The sequence below is a fragment of the Epargyreus clarus genome, unplaced genomic scaffold, assembly GCF_041222505.1.
Source record: "Epargyreus clarus isolate Ecla_fem2 unplaced genomic scaffold, WU_Ecla_fem_2.2 ptg000029l, whole genome shotgun sequence".
Taxonomy (NCBI): Eukaryota; Metazoa; Arthropoda; class Insecta; order Lepidoptera; family Hesperiidae; genus Epargyreus; species Epargyreus clarus.
The window spans coordinates 4,497,947-4,517,593 of NW_027332235.1; the positions used below are offsets into that span (position 1 = coordinate 4,497,947).

Consider the following 19,647-nt stretch of genomic DNA (forward strand, 5'->3'; position numbering starts at 1 on the left):
ATCCTTCTCATTCTGAGAGGAGACCCGTGCCCAGCAGTGGGACAGTAAGGGGTTGATGATGATGATGATGATGATATGTTATCGTCGTCGTCTGCATTAGGTGTTATTGGATTTGTCTTAATTGCGGGAGTAACATAAGCTATATTTTTTAATAGTAGGCTTTTTTATAATAATTCTTTATTTACCTACCCATCTAAATAGTCAAATTTCGATATATGGTAGACTAAAATTCGTTAAAATTGATTATACCAGGTAGTCCGTGATAAGATTTTTTAAGAAAAATATTGTGAAATAGAGTTTCTTTAATTGTCTCTGGAAAATTTAGTCAAGTCATATATATATAATTCTCGTGTCACAGTGTTAGTTACCGTACCTACTCCTCCGAGACGGCTTTACCGATTTTCACCAAATTTTATATGCACATTCAGTAGATCTGAGGATCGGCTACTGTCTATTTTTCATAGCCCTAAGTGATAAGGGTTGTTGACCCTTAACATTTTTTTATTTATATGGCAACACAAGGTATGCCGGGTCAGCTAGTAATCATATAATAAGTACTTAAGTAATCCAGCTATTCAACCACCTAACATATTGTTAAACCAACAAATGAAATTCGCAAAACGTTTTTAATTTCCCAAAACAATGTTTTAAAATTCAATGCGTAAATTACAAATTGCGTTAAAGAACTGCATCCCATTTATGAAATCTTATTTAAGGGTAGCTGCAAGGGTGCCTCCCTTGCGCATTCGAAGCGACATATGCTATGAGTTTTACGGAGTTTTAATTTTAATCCACTTTGTACGTTGTAGGAGCGAATTGCATATGCATACACATAACACGTGTTTTCGAAATATCCTTTAGTTTCTTTCCAATAGTGGCTAAAGAATTTTCTCGGTTTAAGATGCCAACATTTGTTGATGACAACATTTTCCTAATTGTAATTGTAATATTTAACTTTTTAAGACTTTGGTACATTTTTTTATGCCTTCAAACAAATTTTAACTAAGGAAATTACCAACGGACTAACTTAATACTAAAAATAATATGTGTTACATCGTTACTAAAAAAAATGTATCACAATGATGAAGATTGATATGCTTTACCAAACGCGCCGAATGAAGTAGACATCAAAAAAATTTTCAAACATAACCTCACACTATAAATCCCATTGTCGTAAGTAAAACATCAGATCCACATAAATCCAGAAAGTGAACTTAAACTTCAACGTATATATCTAAAAATCTAGAATAGAACACAGGACTAGTAAAGTGATTATTGTATCTAGAAAGCATACACAAGACATACAACACATACACACGTACAAAATATGTTCCAGCCATTTTAATTTATGTATCAACAAGCTTTCCTACGCGACTGTACTTACAGCGAATACCTACGGCATTAGATTTTTTCAGAGAGTTAGAATTCTTTGTGGTTTACCAACCGCGGCACCATCGCCACACCTATTTCTACCTTATAACAACGTATAAAGTTGTGATCTAGTTTGACATATGTGGTAAAACAGCGCATAACATCAAGTGGGCTGGTTATAAGAAAAAGACATTGTGCGTGTGTGTGTGTACGTATTACACATGTATGAAGATCAAGATCATACATGTGTATAATAAATCAACTTATTCGGTGTAATCAATAAAATATTCGCCTTCAGCCATTAGGCCTTCTAAAAACTTTAATACTCAAAAGTAAATACAACGAATAAATTATGTGTTACATCGACACGCAAAAGTTCGCCCCACGTTAAAAATATGTGTTACATTTACACATGAAGAGAAGTATAACTTTAAAAAAGTTGTAGCTTCATCTACGAGTAGCTAGTTAGATCCTGTAAAAATGCATTTACCTATAAGAAAAAAATAGTTTATAAAGACATATGTAAAGACAGACATTTTAAAAACGGTGTACGTTTAGGTGCCACGTATAGTATAAATACGAAAATGAAAATTATTTAAAATAGGTATTATTAATTATTATAAATAGCTGTTAGAATTGTTTGCAATAGCTATTTCGGAAAACTAATCTCAGTATTAACAAGCATACAAACCGAACAATTCACGTAATTTAAGGCAAATACGCATCAACAACCACAAAACGCAGGCCAATATTGGCTTATTAGGCTTCTACTAATATGCGATTAGGCTTTTATGAATGTGCGACTAATATGCGATCGTGTGGCAATGAAATGGATTTCATACCATTCATTAGACAATGTAGACAACACAAGTACCTACTGTAGTTACAAAGCAATAATGACTTGTTTTAAGTGAAACACCTATATTAGAGTTTCAATGTTTGCATGGTACAACTCCAGCTCCACCATCAATAATTAATTATATGAACCACTATGTAAAATTATATAGTTTCTTTTTAAAAGATGCTAATTTGCACATGGAGTTTTTTGCGCCGCTTCTTCTCCATAGCGAAACACCTGCCGAAGCGGTGGTAGTTTGTTGACTTTCAAAAAGTGTTCTATATGAATCAATTTTGAATAAATGAGATTTGACTTTGAATTTGTATTTTGAGTGTATTATTTACTTACTCATAACAAATTTATTAACTTCAGTTTATTTTTACAACTATTGATAAACCGAAAAATAATCTCTGAAAATCAAAAAGTGCTTCTCTATAAAGAACCTATTTTGAATAAAAAAATTGAGTTGTATAGATTTTAAATGCCTTATTCATTATCTAAAATGTATGATAAGCAGCGCAAATCCATTTTAATATATACATTAAAATAATAAGGTATATAGAAAGGTTTTAGGTAATTTAATAAAATAACATGTGATCCAAAATGAAATGTGTTTTTCCGTTTAAATCGTATTGATCCACTAGTTTTTATGTACTATATATAATTATAAGACCAAGATTTGTTAGGGTATAACAACACACATCTTTCCAACAACTCTATGAAATTCCCCTGTGATCTTGCATCTCACGGGACAAACCAGAGTAAAGGCAAATTCCTATCTAATCTATCCACAATGAAGAACGAGCACACAGGTCCAAACTGAGATTAGATACGCAATCTCATATCTCTACATGTCTCTACATATATACTCTACAATACTAAACTAAATCGCCGGGAAACGGCATGCGGACAATTCATTAGCCAATCTGGATTACCGCCTCGCACCAATACTCTACGTTTGTAGAGTAGGATTATTGACATGCCAATGTTTCGTTTACATATACAAATGTAATGTAGAGTTTGGTATAGGCTTTATGTACAATGTTTAAGCCTAGTGCAGATATACACAGTAGAGTTTGTGTAGGTACGTCTATGTGTGTATTATTAATCGGAATTAGTGACCTTGTTTCAATACCAACCTCTTTGAAATATGTTTTGTGTAAAAAAAAATAACATCATAAAATACTAAAAGAAAATATTCCAATATTTCTTTTACTTGCAAGTACCCTTTAAAGTTCCATTATAATGGAGATAAAAATATTTTTGCTCTCGTGATTAATATATCAATTAATAAAGTGAGAGAGATAAATTTCAAAAGTTGTTTAAATATTCTATACTATGTATCGTCGGGTTCATGAAAATAATATTTTAAATATATGTAAAGTCTATATAAACACTCGAAAAGGTATCTACAAAATATTTTAATACAATGGAATGAAATAGGTACTCAAGTTGTATTTTGACTATTTGTAGAGCTCTACATTTTACATACTTTGTGCATTTTGACTATAGAATGTACCTACTTATATATATTTGACTCTTATCATCTATTACGACCCCTAAAACCACGCCATTCCAAATGTTTAGCAAATTTAAAGCCATTTCACAATAATTTCACAGATGACACAGTCACAGCTCCCCCAGAAAGAACGTTGACAGCGCGAAATCGTCACCCATCCGCAAATAATAGGTTTCGATCTAAATCAGAATTCATAGTCATTACCGTACCCTCTTGGTTAACATGAGTTATGACGTATTACTAGCAAGTAGCCCCTGCACTCCAAATGACATGTCATTGCATTGTCACCTCACGATTTACTATGTGGTGACTGCATAAAATCCGCTAGGGATGACCGCTATCCGTCCCTATTTATGTATACGTTGTCTATAGATTAGGGATGTTATGTTACCGTAACTGTAACCGAACCTATAGGATATTTGAAATAAAAATATATCCGAAGCCGTAACCGATATAAAGTTTCGGATAATTTCGAATAAGAGGGGAATTTAAATTCTACTATGACAACACTATTATGAAAAAATTTCGCCCTACAAAACCGATGAAGTAGGGGTACAGTTACAAATAAAATAATATTTGTATTTTTTTCAATTTAAAATTGCCTTAAAAATCTAATATCCAGAACCAAAATTATCCGAAACTACCGTATAACCCTTAATAATTCCATATTCAAAACCGTATCCGAAACCGATGACATTTTAATAAATCCGTACCCAGATCCGAACTTTCATATTCCACATCCCTACAGATATATTATAATTTTATGCGCTGCAGTCGCTTTTGTGTATTTAAACGTTGTCCTTGTCGTTTTTGTTGTACGAAAGAGGGTATTCAATGTAATAACAGCACTATCGAGATCTGCGCGACTTCTGAATATTTATGAGCTTTTTGCGAGCCGATGCCAGATTTAATTCGGTGATTACAGAGTGTCAGTTGTCCGTAATTATAGGAGCGATTACGACCACAAGTGTCGGTTGTCAATAGAGGTTGTTAGGAACATATTTTGGGTTGTAATTAGATACTTAGTGAGCTCCTACGGTAGGTTTGATATCCGGATCGATTGTAACATTGAGTGTATTAATGTGACAGGTTTTGTTTGTAAGTTTATTAGTATATATACTTTTTATGTTCTATATAAGGACTAAGATTGTTATGCATTTTATATATGCGATAAATGGTTACAAAGAATGTAAAGAGGGATATGAAGCAACGGCTTTACGCAGCTTTTACAAAAGATCGAAATCGAAAGGCTCTACCACCGTTAAATTCTGTATAATACAGAACAAGTATTATTACCCCACCTATATTTAGTAAAAAGGAGTTCTGTGTTTCGTTGGAGAAGTGTAGATGCCGACTGACTTATATAATTATGTGACGACCATTTTAGTCCTCAAGAGTGGTAATTCAAGGGTGGCAAACACCTCTGCTATGTGAAGCTGGTTACAAACGTAAGTGGACAGATGATCACTTACCATGACATGGTAGGCATGCTCATTTGGTGCTTCAATCCTAAAACAAACACATTAAATTTATGACTCATCTCGAAACTCAAAAAATAATATTAATAATTCACACATATTCGCGTCCCAGCAAAAACTCAACTAACGCACGCGTCAAACCATTTATAGCCTAAACAAAAGTTACAATATTCACAACGGGACAATATGACAAAAAATAAAAAAGAAATCCGTTGTAAAGTTGTCATTCTGATTCACTCGAGCGTTCATCCCAGCACTATTATACTATTTAATAATAATAATAACGATTATTGTCATTAAAATAAAATTATTATCGACGGTTGGAGCGGTTCGCGTACTAAACACAATTGACTTTTGCCACTTCGACGACTTTCAAAGACGTCACGTTAATTGTATTGACCCTTCGACTGTTTTCACTTCATTATTGGTGCATTTTGACTATTCTTTTTGAAGGTACAATATTCTTTAACATAACAATGAAATAAAATCGTGGCAAAGTATGCCACGATATTGAGAACAATTATGAGAACTTTCGCATATATTCGCGTAAAAACACATACATATTTATTAAAAAACGTTGAAGTTACAATTCTTTGAAGATAATATTGGGCGCATTGATAAAAAAATCGTGACTTGAAAACGAGTTATTTCTAGACCAATTAAAGGTCGTCTAGTTGATGCAGTGCTAGCCTAGTGTAAAAACTAAACCTCTCACTCAAGGGGTCCTAGGTTCAAAGCTCAGGCACGCATCTTTGAGTATCTAAACACTTTTGCCACTTCGACGACTTTCAAAGACGTCACGTTAATTGTATTGACACTTCGACTGTTTTCACTTCATTATTGGTGCATTTTGACTATTATTATTGAAGGTACAATATTCTTTAACATAACATTGAAATTAATTCGTGGCTTACTTGAGTACAATAATGAAAGCATATGCACATATTCGCGTAAAAATACTTTTTCTTGCTAAATTTCCAGGCGTATTTAACAGTTCTTCTTGGGGTGTATTTACGTAAAATAAATGAGAAAAGTAATTTAACCACTTTTGATGATTCAAATATCAGTTGATGAATACTAACAATCAAATCAAACAGAATCACAGACATTAAATTCGGCAAACAGGTGATCTGTTTGACAAACTCAATCTTTACCACTTTATCCTCTCAAATGTCTGAAGACGCCTTCAGCTTCCTCAACTTTATAACCGGAATGATCGTTTCGTCACACATCGTCCCTTATCTGTCCCCACACTCGGCCGTCTATTCGCATTTGTCTATCCATCTCGAAGGTATAATAAAACAAATCAATAATCAATTTTACGCCAGCCTTTCGTAGTATTTTGCCGAGATATTATTTTATTCGACAATACATGTAGCGGAAAATCGCGTCGGGTTTCGTCTTATGATCGGCGAGTAACTTGAATTTTGTTTAAAGCTTTTGAAGTGTGTGGATAGCGTGAGGTATTCGTAATTAGTCGTCAGCTATGACGCCTATATACACTTTAAGATACCATATATACTATATATAAACTTAATTATAATATTTGAGGTTTGCGGCGACCACAAGTGAACACATGACTAATTAGGGGATTTCTTTTTAAAATCAAAACACATTTAGTTAGAATAAATTATTTTGGCACAAATTTTTATTCTTTTTGAACTAGATACTATCACTTCGACATAATTTAGTTATGTGGGTAACAATGCATTCGTAGTTGACTTCAATACTATGTTCTTAACTTTTGTTATTAAAAATCAATCCGTCCAATTTACTTACCAAAGATATACTACAAATTGTCATATTTCAATCTTTGGTAGGCAAAATTTGGATAGATTAGATTTTAATAACGGGCTTAAGAGATGCTAATGAGCTGTAGTAACCATTTACAATCGGGCTGACTGCATGTGCCCGTGCTACTAATTCATCAAAAGAGTAGCCTATATTCTTCGATGGTCTGACTATTCCTTTACCAAATCTTATTTTTATTTATTATTATAATATCATGACAGATTTAACAAGCACGAATGTTTTACGTCGAACGAATCTTAGGGGCGTTTTGTATTTCTTTCGCTTGACCGATAGAAGGGTCATATCGACGCCTACGTTTTTCTGCTTATTATGTTCTTAAATTCACAAAAATCTGTGTACAAAATATTTTCCTTGATACCTATCCGAGAATTATAACGAACACCTACAAAAAAACCTATGTCACTTAATTTTATTTATAATAAATGAATTTTAAATCATATATATTTTTTTTATGTTTTTAGAATTTTAAATAGGTTTTTGCAATTTCACATGCACTTGCACTTTGCACTTTTACTTCAAATCTATCTAAATCGTATATTTTTACGTTATAAGTAAAAATAAACAGAAATATATAAAGAAATTGAGAAAGGTGTTATATTTCGCATCTCTTATTTCGCATATTGTACAATGAAACTTGAATATGAATTAAATTAAACAACCTCAAAATCGGATTACAACAAACACGTAGCTCAGTAGGCAGTGCGTCTTGATTGAATAATGGCTCCACAATTCTCATCCCGCCCATGAGAATCTAATGAACGGTTGCATATCATTTCACCCTCAAACGATTCTGAATTAGTCTGGCAAAGGCCGAACACCTTAGCTCGAGTTAATTTGGAGCCCCGGCGCGCCCCGGGACAATACATTCCGTATTGACAAACTGCCTATACGTCAACAAACAATAGATTTATGAGCTCAAATGTATTGACCCATTTCTTTGATTGCACACAATACGAAATCGACAATTAAATTCAAATTCACTCGTGGGAATTTCAGGAATTAAGTATGTTGACTTGGCATCTTACGCTTGGTCGATTTTTTCTTAACCGAGAAGGCGTTGGTTATGAACACGGGGCGGTCTGTGGGTTCTTATTGTACGGGCCCTAGTGTCCACACCTTTGTTGTGATGAGAAATAATTAAATGCGAATCCGATTTTATTGAAATTTACAACAATGCGTTAATGTGAGACGCTTGACAAGACTTTCTTTATATTTAATTTGATTTAGTATTTATGGGCTATTGAGGAACTGTCCCCTCTTCAGCTTTTGATAAGTGTGTTGAAGCATATCTTATGAAGCATATACAAAATAAACTTCATAAATTGAAGAGGTTTCTATTGTCGTTGCTGGCGGATTTGCGCGATTCGTTTTTTTTTATAAATCATTACCGGTTTTATACCATAGCCTCTTTCGGCTACAGCTTTATTTCGAAAAAATATTATCCAATCCTATCTTATCCTACATCTAGGAAAACAAACCAGCTTTGTAGTGTACGTAACTCAAAACAAAACGAACACCTCGCGAACAACGGAAAAAATAGCAGCGTAAAACAAGCATCCATCCAATTTGCGATTCAATTCCATATTCAAAGCGAAAAAAACAATGACTCCGATGAAATGCGCCGGCGTGGCGCTAGCGTCGCAGTTGTTGCTGACGGCGCAAAAGCTTGAAAAGAAGAGTAAAAGTCACCCAAAATATTGACTCGCAAAGTGCCGACTTGGCGCACAATAGACCCAGCAGGTTGTCCTTTGTCCGGGACCCTTCTGTACCCAACAATGAGGAGTAATGCACTGCTTTTTCATTCGGCGCGCATTTAAATATAGCGGGAAGTAAGCGAGCGTTGGATGAGATAATGTCGCTGTGATTTTGAGTGATTTTGATAATGCAACTGGAATCGTAGACGGTGACTCAAGTCTGTTACTCAACCAAAATAATGATATGTATTATCAGGCATGTACTAGAAATTTCAATATCGATAATGTAATCGCTCAAACATTACATAAGGCCCATATCAAAATAATTACGGGTTTAAAAAATTAGGTATATTTTGATCTTAAATTATGTGTTTTAGATACGCAGCTCCTATCAGAACAAGATGCCCACGTTAAGTTGGACCTCTGACGTAAATTTTATAACTATTCCTTAATTCTAAATGTCGGTCGATTTTTCAGTAGGTATCTATAAGAAATAATTTTTATACCAAAGTCTCTCTCATAATCATCGTTGGTAAACAGCCTAAAATTCGAAGTCAGATCACCAACGTAGACGGAAGCAACCAGCATTTCATACAAAACCATCACTACATATTGACAACAAAAAGTATCGCATAAAACTTGATGCAATCAAGTACTTATTGAGTATTGATTAACAGATCCCCTATATTTGCGCGTTCCGTTCGCACAGCGCACAAGACGACTGGTAAAAATAAAAATAAAAATAAAAAATCGTTCTCTAAGCTTATTGAAAAGTATTCGCGCCCTGTTCACGCCGTCTGAGCAAATATAAGATAATTTTCCCGCTCCACCTCACCCGGTATTTAGGGGGCACCTTTCATACTTTTTACGTTACCGTTTAACGGTAGGTGCACGGCAAACGGTGTAATTTATTTTGTATTCAAAGTCCGTACCAATATTGTAGCCGAGATTGACGTTTTCGGCTCAGAGATTGAATCTAATCGTCGTATAAACAGTTAAGGTACGCATAATTGAAATAGATGGGTATATCAATGCTTGAACACTTAAATTCAGAAATCAAATGAATTATATTTTTTTAATTCAAATTAGGTTCTTTAAAGAGCTCTTTTTCATCACATCTACTGCCACTTCACAAGGTGTTTCGTATAGGGTATACAATATTCGAAAAGATGAAAGATGCAGGAATCTAATACTCTTTCAAATAATTCCTAGGTCGTTCTAGAAAATAAAGTCCGTAAGGCGCTCGATGCGATACCAATATAAATTTAAGGCAAACCAAATGTCACAAGATTTGCGAATTAGCGACAGTAGAAATCCTTGATATTAATTTTATATTAATAAATACAGTAGCTTTCATAAAAAAACCTATTACATTTCCGTCTGACTGGTAAACGTTACGATACAAACCCAAAATACGAGTAGTAGACCCGATAAAGTTTAGACATTATAAGATACTTTGAACAATTCTACTATTTATTAAAAAATACTTCAAACATTTAAGTAATAATTTGATTATCCTTTTTATTATATATATATCTACATAGGTAACTGGCATTCAATAATACGTTTAGGTACATAAATAGAGATGTACAAGATTCAATGCAGCTTTTTTACGTCATCGTTGAAAAAATCATGCATTCGTGAGATACTGCCAAAATAAAGTCAAATGTACATCTTTTTTAGTTTTAAATCCTTACCCTTTTTAATACCACAAAAAATACTTTTAAGAATGTTGTATGCTACCGGTATTAACCATGGAATCAAACATTTACACAGAACGTTAATTCGCCGTGAAGTCGATTCGAAAATTAAAATCTCATTTAAGTCCAATCGAATAAAAACCGACCATTGTGAATCGGACTTTGTCTGTGTGCATGTTCATAAAGAAAATTAATTCGCGGAAACACACATATAAACATATTTTGAATTCAGAAGGGTTTACTAATTGGTGTATTAGGTGAGTACAATTGTGGAAAACGTTCATTGGGTGTGTGATTCGAATTAAGGGACTGTTTACAGGTTTTTACTCGTGAAGTTCGTTTTTTACAACTGGCCAGTGCACAGACGTTTTTCACACATGGCCACACTCATGCGCATGGGTCGTTTGTTTATGCCTATGCTTAATAGGTTTACATTTCACGCACGCTTGAAAAGTTGTCAAGCGCAAGTTTATGATTAAAAAAAAACCTGAGTGCATCTCTAACGATATTAGACGATTTATTTTTTTTGTTTTAAATTGCAGTACGAACTTTTAAAAGTCATTGTGTTAATATTAAAAAGAAATTAAAATTCTGTTCTAAACAAAATGGTTAATTGGTTATAGTAATTTGCTTGTTATATCTTATCAATCATAACAATATAATTACAAAGAAACATTTAATTGCTGCGATTCATTGACTTTTAACTCTTCGATGTTTTCCTCTGACATTTCACTCGGTGCTTGTTAAAAATTTCCATTTCATTTTGTTGGAAAAACTTGCAACAACTGACAACCCTTTACGGAACGTTCATTTTTCTAGTCCGCCGGCTGAGACTTGGTTGAGTGACTTTTAATTAGATGACTTGTTATAATTTTCTGATCGAAGTATTCTTACAATTTACTTTCCCCTTGTTGAGATCAAAAATAATTGCAAACCTTCAACACCATTCCATTAAAAAAAAACTTTAAAAAGTATCAAATAAATAAAAAAGATATCAATAACAAAACTGTCAACTATCAAAGTCAATCATAGACGAAAAACGAAGTATTTAGTTAAAAAAAAAACGTTCGTTTTTCGAACGTGCCGCGCTTTCTCGGTCCATCGGGCATCGCGTCAGATGCCAGTCAGCGCGCGGGGCGGACCACCGCGCGGTCGTGTATCGAGTTACCATCTATCGTCTTACGGCCTCGCCTTCCTGCCCTACGTCTAAGTTACGCGCTACGTCCGTTTGGCGCGCTGTCACATGCCAGTGTGACAGTTGGTACGCCGGACATTTTCGGTCTGTACCGAGTCTGGGTGGGCTATCGATTAACACCTATCGGGTATGTTGAACGTTGTCGTGCGTATTTTATGCGCACTGACCACTGCTTGTAATCGCCACTGGATAAACGCGACAAATAAAACTTATGAAGAAGTTACTTTTTACGGTACACTTAGCGCATAACTCTTTGTAGTTCTTTAAAGAAGTACCTACTTTATAGAATAAATATATAGATATACAAGGATATTACTTAAAATAAGGTTTTGATTACAAAACTAATTCCTTCATGAAACAGCAACACTTGTTAATATCTAGACACTCGGCGCGATACAATAAAAACAAAAAATGACTCGATCTGTCATTAATGTATGCAACGCCACTGGCAGACCGCCCAGAATAATATGTATCAACTATGCGTCTGTATATACGCGTTGTAAGCTTTCACAGAAAACATAGTTAAATTACCATCGAGTTTTCGTCTGTATTTATTGAAAATGTTTGTGGTCCATTTGATTTCATCGTAATTCGTAATATACAATCAGTTTCAGACCTATTTTTTATTATATTATTCAAGACATCCATTTCACTAAACTCCTGTATTCCAATATTAAATTATATTTATTAACAAGCCAAATTAACTATGTATATGAAACTCATTTTTTTTATAATATAGGAGTAGCAGACGAGCATACAGTCCACCTGATGGTAAGTGACTACTGCCGCCCATGGACAGCTGTAATCAACCCCAGATAGGATTAGATATACCCACCTGAGATCGGCCACAGATGCGCCGCTACCCCTGAGGACTAAGCTGGAACGCCTCGGAAAAGTCTGTCTCCCTTACCACACCCTTCAAACCGGAACACAGCAGCGCCTAACACTGTTGTTATTAGGTAGAAATAGGTGTGGCGGTGTGACAAATATTTTCTGTACCGCTTATTACTTTAACACCATAATAAAAAGCTGTTACATTTCAATCCCATAATAAAGAAAAATAAATCAAACTACCCATATGTAACTTTAATGAATGCACGACACGCCCGTCCGATCCCGTGACGTCACCGCACCGTCGCCGGCCCATTATCGTCGACATCTCGTGAATCATACCCACTACTTACTCACGCGTCACTTCGATACAAGCGCTGTTACGCTGCTCTGCTCACAGTTTTTTATCAATGTGATTAAGGTAAAACTTGTTCTGGCACGGTAACTACGTAGTAAGGTATACTCGTAAGACTATAAGTGGTATGTATCTACAAGGCTTAAAAGGTGTCGCATAACAGACTCGATTGAGTTCTATCTGATACAATTAATATGATTCATACATTATAATAAGTAATTCAAGAATGATTCAAATATAATTCAAATATAAATCAAAATTTTCACAGGTACTATTCTATTACCTAGGGTTTAAGAGAGGCAATTTTTAGGCTTTCAATCATTAATTAATAAGAGTATAAAAGTGGATCCCTTATACAATCACTCTTGTATCTAGGCGTCTGTCTCGTACTATTTTCTACGAAATCTTTGAAAAAAGACACAATTATGTTTGTAGAGAGTAAAAAAATCGGTTTTATTGCCAATTTCTATATCAATTAAAAAAAAAAACTATTCTAATGCATCAGGTGAGACATCGGAAGAAAAATCTCGTCCAAATGTATAAACATCTTTTTAAACTTTAAAATAAAATGTATAACAAATGAAATTTAAAGAAATGTTACCCATCTAAAATTACTTTTTTTACGCATTTGCTTTACAAAATAAAGAGATTTTAAAAGCTTCATTGGAGACTAAATAAATATAAATTTAAATATTTTGTCACAAAACTCTACCTACCTTTTATAACCTCTCTTTTCAAAAAAATATTTATTTCTTTACTCTGGTAACCCTCGAACCAAGTAGCAGGTGCTAATTAAACTAATTATGTAAATAACCTACTGAAATAACTATTAAGCTAACTGTTGCTACTTGTTCAAACCATACAGGAAATAATACGAAACAGTACTATCATATTACTAACCGCAAAACATTTTCAATAGTAGCTGATACATAATTTCGCAATATTTGACGTTAGTTTTGTCTCCAACCTAAACAACAGTGACAAGTTATTTAACCTCAAATTCAATACGTGTAAACCGCATTCACTTATGAACCAAAGTGTATTATTATGTCTAATGCTAATATTATTGTAACTTACTGGTTGGCCGAGCATTAGTCGGAAATATTGTAGACATGCAGTCTGGACTATAATAACACCATTCTTCCGTAATATGTCTTAGGCTTAGAACTCACGGAACTTTTTTCTTCCGCGTGCGAGTGAGAAGACGGAAGAAATCAGGATAATTATATGAGGATTACCTGCGGTAATCAAAACTTACGCTACTCAGTGACTACAGCGAAAATCTTTTCGTAGGTAGAGGCCTAATAGGGACTTATAATTAATGATAAATGGAATGATGAAGTACACTTCCATACCGCATTTAGATAATGATACCAAGGCCTACACATTAAAACCACATCTAAGATAGAAGCGCGATCCACGGTGACATTGGATTTTCTCGCATAATCCTGACCTCATCTTGTCGAAAAATTCCAGTCTGACATAGAAGCAATTCGGGATTTACCTACTTCCCTACGAAACAAACATCTCAATGATATATTTTGCTATTTTGAATCTGTTTGTGTATTCTTCGTATGTGTTTGGAGCACCCAAGGCACATAGAGGCCTTGTATGGGACTATGAGTCAATATATAAAATTGACTACTTTTACCTATTATATACTAAGCTCGGAACTGCTGACAGCTCACATAATTTTCAATAAACATCATCTTCACCAGGTATCCTCAATAAATCGCGTGCTACGCAACCTGGCAGCACAGAAGGAGAAGACCAGCAACCAGCAGACACCCCAAGACTGCACCACGCCGGTGTACGAGCGGCTTCGACTGCTGGGCACCCCGACCACCCCCAGCTGGCCGCGCGCCCCCTGGCCCGCCCAGATCGACACCAGGACGCCCCCCTACCAGCTCCACAGCCTCAGTCCTGGGCCGCAAACCATTGGCTGCAATGGGGGTGAAATGCCGGGGATGAAGAAAGGTAAGTGACTTTTAAATATAGTTTACTGTTACTTATCAAATGTTATATGAATATAAATAAAAACTATTTAAGACATAGTAAAGTCATAGGCAACGTAAGGACTGATATAGACACTTTAAGGACGAATTTCATTACTCGGTTGAATGAAAAGAAAGTTATTATAAATATAAATATTTGAAAGTAAGTATTATTTATTTAATATAAAACAGCTTAAGTGCAAATTACACAACATGCAAATAAACTTATTCATTTTTCAATGAGCTCTACATGACTGAACCGTTATTCAAATATTCGGGTAAGTAGTTAAATTCGTATGAGAGAATCGTTAATAGAATTACAATAATTAAAATCTTATCCATAAATTGAATCATTCGTTTCAGCATTACAGATACCACAAAAAACACGTAGATATTAAAAGTATGAGCTTCAAACTTATAACACCCCTCGTTTTCCGTATTAAAAAGAACCATAGACAAACTCTACAGAGCACAGACAAAACAGATTTCCGCGTTCAAAAATGGAAAGCGCTACCGCTACCACTAACCACAGATAGGAATAATTAAAAGAACCAAAAAGGCCACAGTTGACAGCCGGTCACACGCAACTTTTTTCCCGAACATTTTGATAGTCGATTTCATCCCCCTCCGGGCGGAGCCACCGTCAAAAACATTACTCTGCCCATCCGCGCGGAAGATTTAATTTTCATTTTTATCTCAAACATCCCCCTTTGTAGTGGTCTACTGTATCCAATTAGGTGCTTGGCTTTGAGCATTTTTCTGGTATTCCCGCATACCTAAACTGCAACGAGTTATGGAATTTTTAATTTCGATCCTCTATACTTATCCGTTATTAAATTACTTGTATCCGAGCGTTTGTTTCTGGGATAAATGGTTTAGCAAATCCAAAGTTACGCGTACTTGCGAAATTACTTGTACCGACTGCTTCCTCGCAATCCTGACTTCTTGTTAGAGGTTTTTTATTCTTTATGAATTGATGTTGGTACCTGCCTAAACGTGGGCAAATATGATATAGCTATTATTATTACATACGTATATCCTATTTAAACTTTTAATATAGATTTAAGAGAAAAGCGTAGACTGACTTTACATAATAAACCGTATATTATACTCGTATTTTTTGAAATTCAGAATTTAACTTGTCGTCCAAAGTCATAGAATAGTAAAGATACTTCGCCGCCTTGAAATTGAATGAAGCCACAAACGGCTTATTATAGTAAGTTCATTTTTTGAATTCTTGACAAATAAAAACATTTTTAGAGAAAATTTACGAATAAATAACTAATACTGCGTAATTTACATAATGAATAATTATTTCAAATATTTTAGGGCCATTTTAGCACGGAGACGTGGCAAAACTTTTTTACGCAACTATTTCAATTCTTAAAACTGGGTACATTTTCTTGTTAAGAGTGAGTAATCTTTACTAATCTATGTCCAAAGCGGATACTCATAAATACTGCTATTAGAAAAATACAGTCTGAGTTTGGATCACAATTTATGTGTGTGTTAATCACAGTTTAATTGATATTGAACATTTTCTAGTTAGATACTGAATTGATATTGAATGTTTTCTAGGTAGATTAGGAGTTTAATATAATGTACTTATTGGTTCTAATAAGACTTTCTTATTGGAGAACTTAAGTAAAAACATATTTCGTGATATATTCTAAGTTTTAACCCCTATGATTGAATAAAACAAATACTGGCAATTAAACATGACTTGTTTTAACTGAAGGAAAACATCGTAAGAAAACCTACATACCTCAGAGTTCTTTAAAATAAAAAGGTTTTTAAAGAAGTGTGAAGTCTACCAGTTGACCAAACGGTGAACCTACAGTGCGGTACGGTAAACCTCTGTCATGAGAAGAGATCGTGCCCAGCAGTGGGACAGTAATAACTTTTTTACGACGACGAAATAAGTGAAAGATTGTTTTAAATGAAGACAGTAAGACTTGTCATAAAATTTGTTAGATATTTTACGATTTTCTAATAACTAAATAGTTAACTTTTTTAAATACTTACATACATAATGGAAGTATAATATATCCACTTAGTACATAAACGTATAATAATTATACAAAGCGCAAACCGGCTGTATGAAACATTAATCAGCCTCACAAAGTGTTCCCCGGGGCAATTGTACTGCTTTGTGCTCCCGTACCTCCGTCAAATTATTAGGTAAATTCTAAAGTAAATATATATTAGGTTTAACCACGATTTACTTCAGTTTGAAAATGGCTTATTGTGCGTATAGAGTCGTTGCTAGGCAGTTAAGTTATATTTTTTTTATAATATAGAAGTAGCAGACGAGCATGCAGTCCACCTGAGGGTAAGTGGGTACTGCCGCACATGGACATTTGTAATCAAACCCAAATAGGATTAAATATTCCTACCTGAGGTCGGCCACAGATGCGCCGCTACCTCTGAGGACTAAGCTGGAACGCCTCGAAAAAGTATGTCTCCCTCACCACACCCTTCAAAACGGAACACAGCAGCGTCTAACACTGCTGTTATTAGGCAGAAATAGGCGTAGCGGTGGTGCCGCCGGAGTCGAACCACAAAGGGTTCTACTACCTTTAATATATTTATTTATTAAGGCATATTTTTTTGAAGTTGAAGTAGTAAACGAGAATGTAGTCCACCTAATAGGTACTATTTGGTCACTGCCGCTACAGATTTTTGAAGAAAATAGTGTTCCTCACAAAAATAGTGCAAAAATAATAATGTCATAAAGGCAAAAGTATAGAACTTACATTTCTCTGAAAATCTTGTTTTTTCTACGTTCTGATTCGAAAGGTGTGGTAAGGTAGAGACACTTTTTATTACAGGATCTAACTAAGCCTTTACAAGTACCAGTGCCTGTACTTCTTTTTTCTGCCTCAGGTGGAACTGGTGTGTTATTAATGCAATGTCAACGTCATCCCATTATTGTCCCACTGCTGGGCACGGATGAAGTGAATTAAGCCATAGTCCACTGCGCTGGCCAAGTGCGTATTGGCGGACTTCACATACCTTTGATTTTTTTTTAATTTCTCTCAGACCAGATGTCCTCACGATGTATCCTTTACAGCTAAAGCAATTGATAATAATTAGTTTCTAATACGCAACTTTAACAATCAGAGGTGTGCCTGGGATATGAACCTCGAACCCCTCGATCGAGAGGCCGAGTTTCAATCACTAGACTATCACCGCTTTTTAATGCAATACATTATATAAAATGCAATATGTTTTCATAAAACACCCTTAAACGTGAGCAGGTGGGGTTCAGACGTATCGTTTAGACAGCGAAGGACCCTTAACGAACTAAGTAGTTAAGCAATTTTATTTTCACTTCCCCTACGCAGGGGTAGGACACGGTGGAAGTAATGGCTTATGGACACGGGACCTTTATTGACCGAGTTTAAACGAGTTAGGCTCTATATTTACAAGCATTGAACGTGCCGTGTCAGACTAAAACATATTTTTCTATATAAGATTTTGATAGCCCTGTGTCCGTGCCGTTCTGTTAACAATATGTTTTTGAATCGTATTGTATAGTTGTTCATTTTTAAGTCTACTTAATATTAAGTCTACTACTGTCCATGGCAACCTGTAATCAAAACCCAGATAAAATTCCTACCTGATATTGGTCACTGAAGTATCGCTACCCTTGAGGACTAAACCGAAATGCCTCCAAAAAATATGTCTTCATGCCGCATGTTTCAAACAGAACACAGCAGAGCTTAACATTGCAGTTATTAGGCAATAGATGTGGCAGTAAAGCCGCCGAAGTCGAGCTACAAAGGGCTCTACCACCTTAGAATATACAGATGTAGAATGTGTCGTGTTAGACTAAATTATTTTTATGTCCATCTGGATAACCTGGTCTGGGATTGATCCGGAAACCTTCCGGAATGGCATTATGAATAAAATTAATTCGGGCTTACTTTGTTAAAGCAATCATTGGCACACTCCATTAGTTAATCTTAAATAGAAGGCAATTAAAATAAAATAACCATTTCTTTACGCATTCTTTATCAATCTTTGTTATACTCTATTCATGTCTCGGTCCCAAATCTGTAAATCGATGCTCATCCGAGGTCAAATCAATACGCAGCAGATCTTAAAACCAAACTGGAAGACAAACAGACAAGGTCAAAGAACGGGGGCGCGGAATAAATCCATTATGGGGCGAAAACTAAATAAAACGTACTGAATAAAGGGAGGTAGACCCGTGATGAATGTAGGAAGGCGACGGAGATATACAGCTCCTGTGAGCTAAAGCAGGACAGCGCTACGTCTGCTCTCTCGAGATAAGGCTGAGAAAAATGTCGCTAGATATTTATTCGCAGGGCAGAATAGATGGTTATTATGGGGTTCCGTACTAAATTAGTGAGATGTATGGCTTGTTGAATATTTATTTATGCGACACCTAAGTTATAGTGCGGTTGACCGCTGGCGAAATGGACTGTACATCGCTGATTGATACTATTGGAAGAATAATTGGTGTTGTGTTATTTGGGAGATTAAGTGCAATGTCTCTACATTGCGCCAAAACTTCTATAATAAACGCTTTCTACACTCACAGCCCCACACTAGGATTCCCTGTATCGTGGGTGCCATGGACACACACAGAGACACATACACAAACACCCAGACCCAGAAACAGAAATCTAAATTCATCATTTAAATATCTGTCTGGCCGGGAATCGAACCCGGGACCCTTTGCGCGTCAGACCGGTATGGTGGCCGCTCCGCCACTCGGGTCGTCAACATCGTCTATACATAAGTGTTATTCCTATACACAAGTTAATTAAATACTAAATTAAGTTAATTAGTATTTCTATACATAAGTTCCAGAGAAAGCAATAGGTAGTA

General features: G+C 35.2%; 1 protein-coding gene across 1 annotated transcript in view; it reads left to right on the top strand.

Moving 5' to 3' along the window:
- Positions 1-14,778, top strand: part of LOC140754568 (paired box protein Pax-6) — a 38,911-nt gene extending 24,133 nt beyond the window's left edge. The window contains exon 5 of the mRNA XM_073089612.1: positions 14,512-14,778. Coding sequence (XP_072945713.1) covers positions 14,512-14,778 — 267 coding nt within the window. The remainder of the gene's footprint in view (positions 1-14,511) is intronic.
- Positions 14,779-19,647: the final 4,869 nt, after the last annotated feature.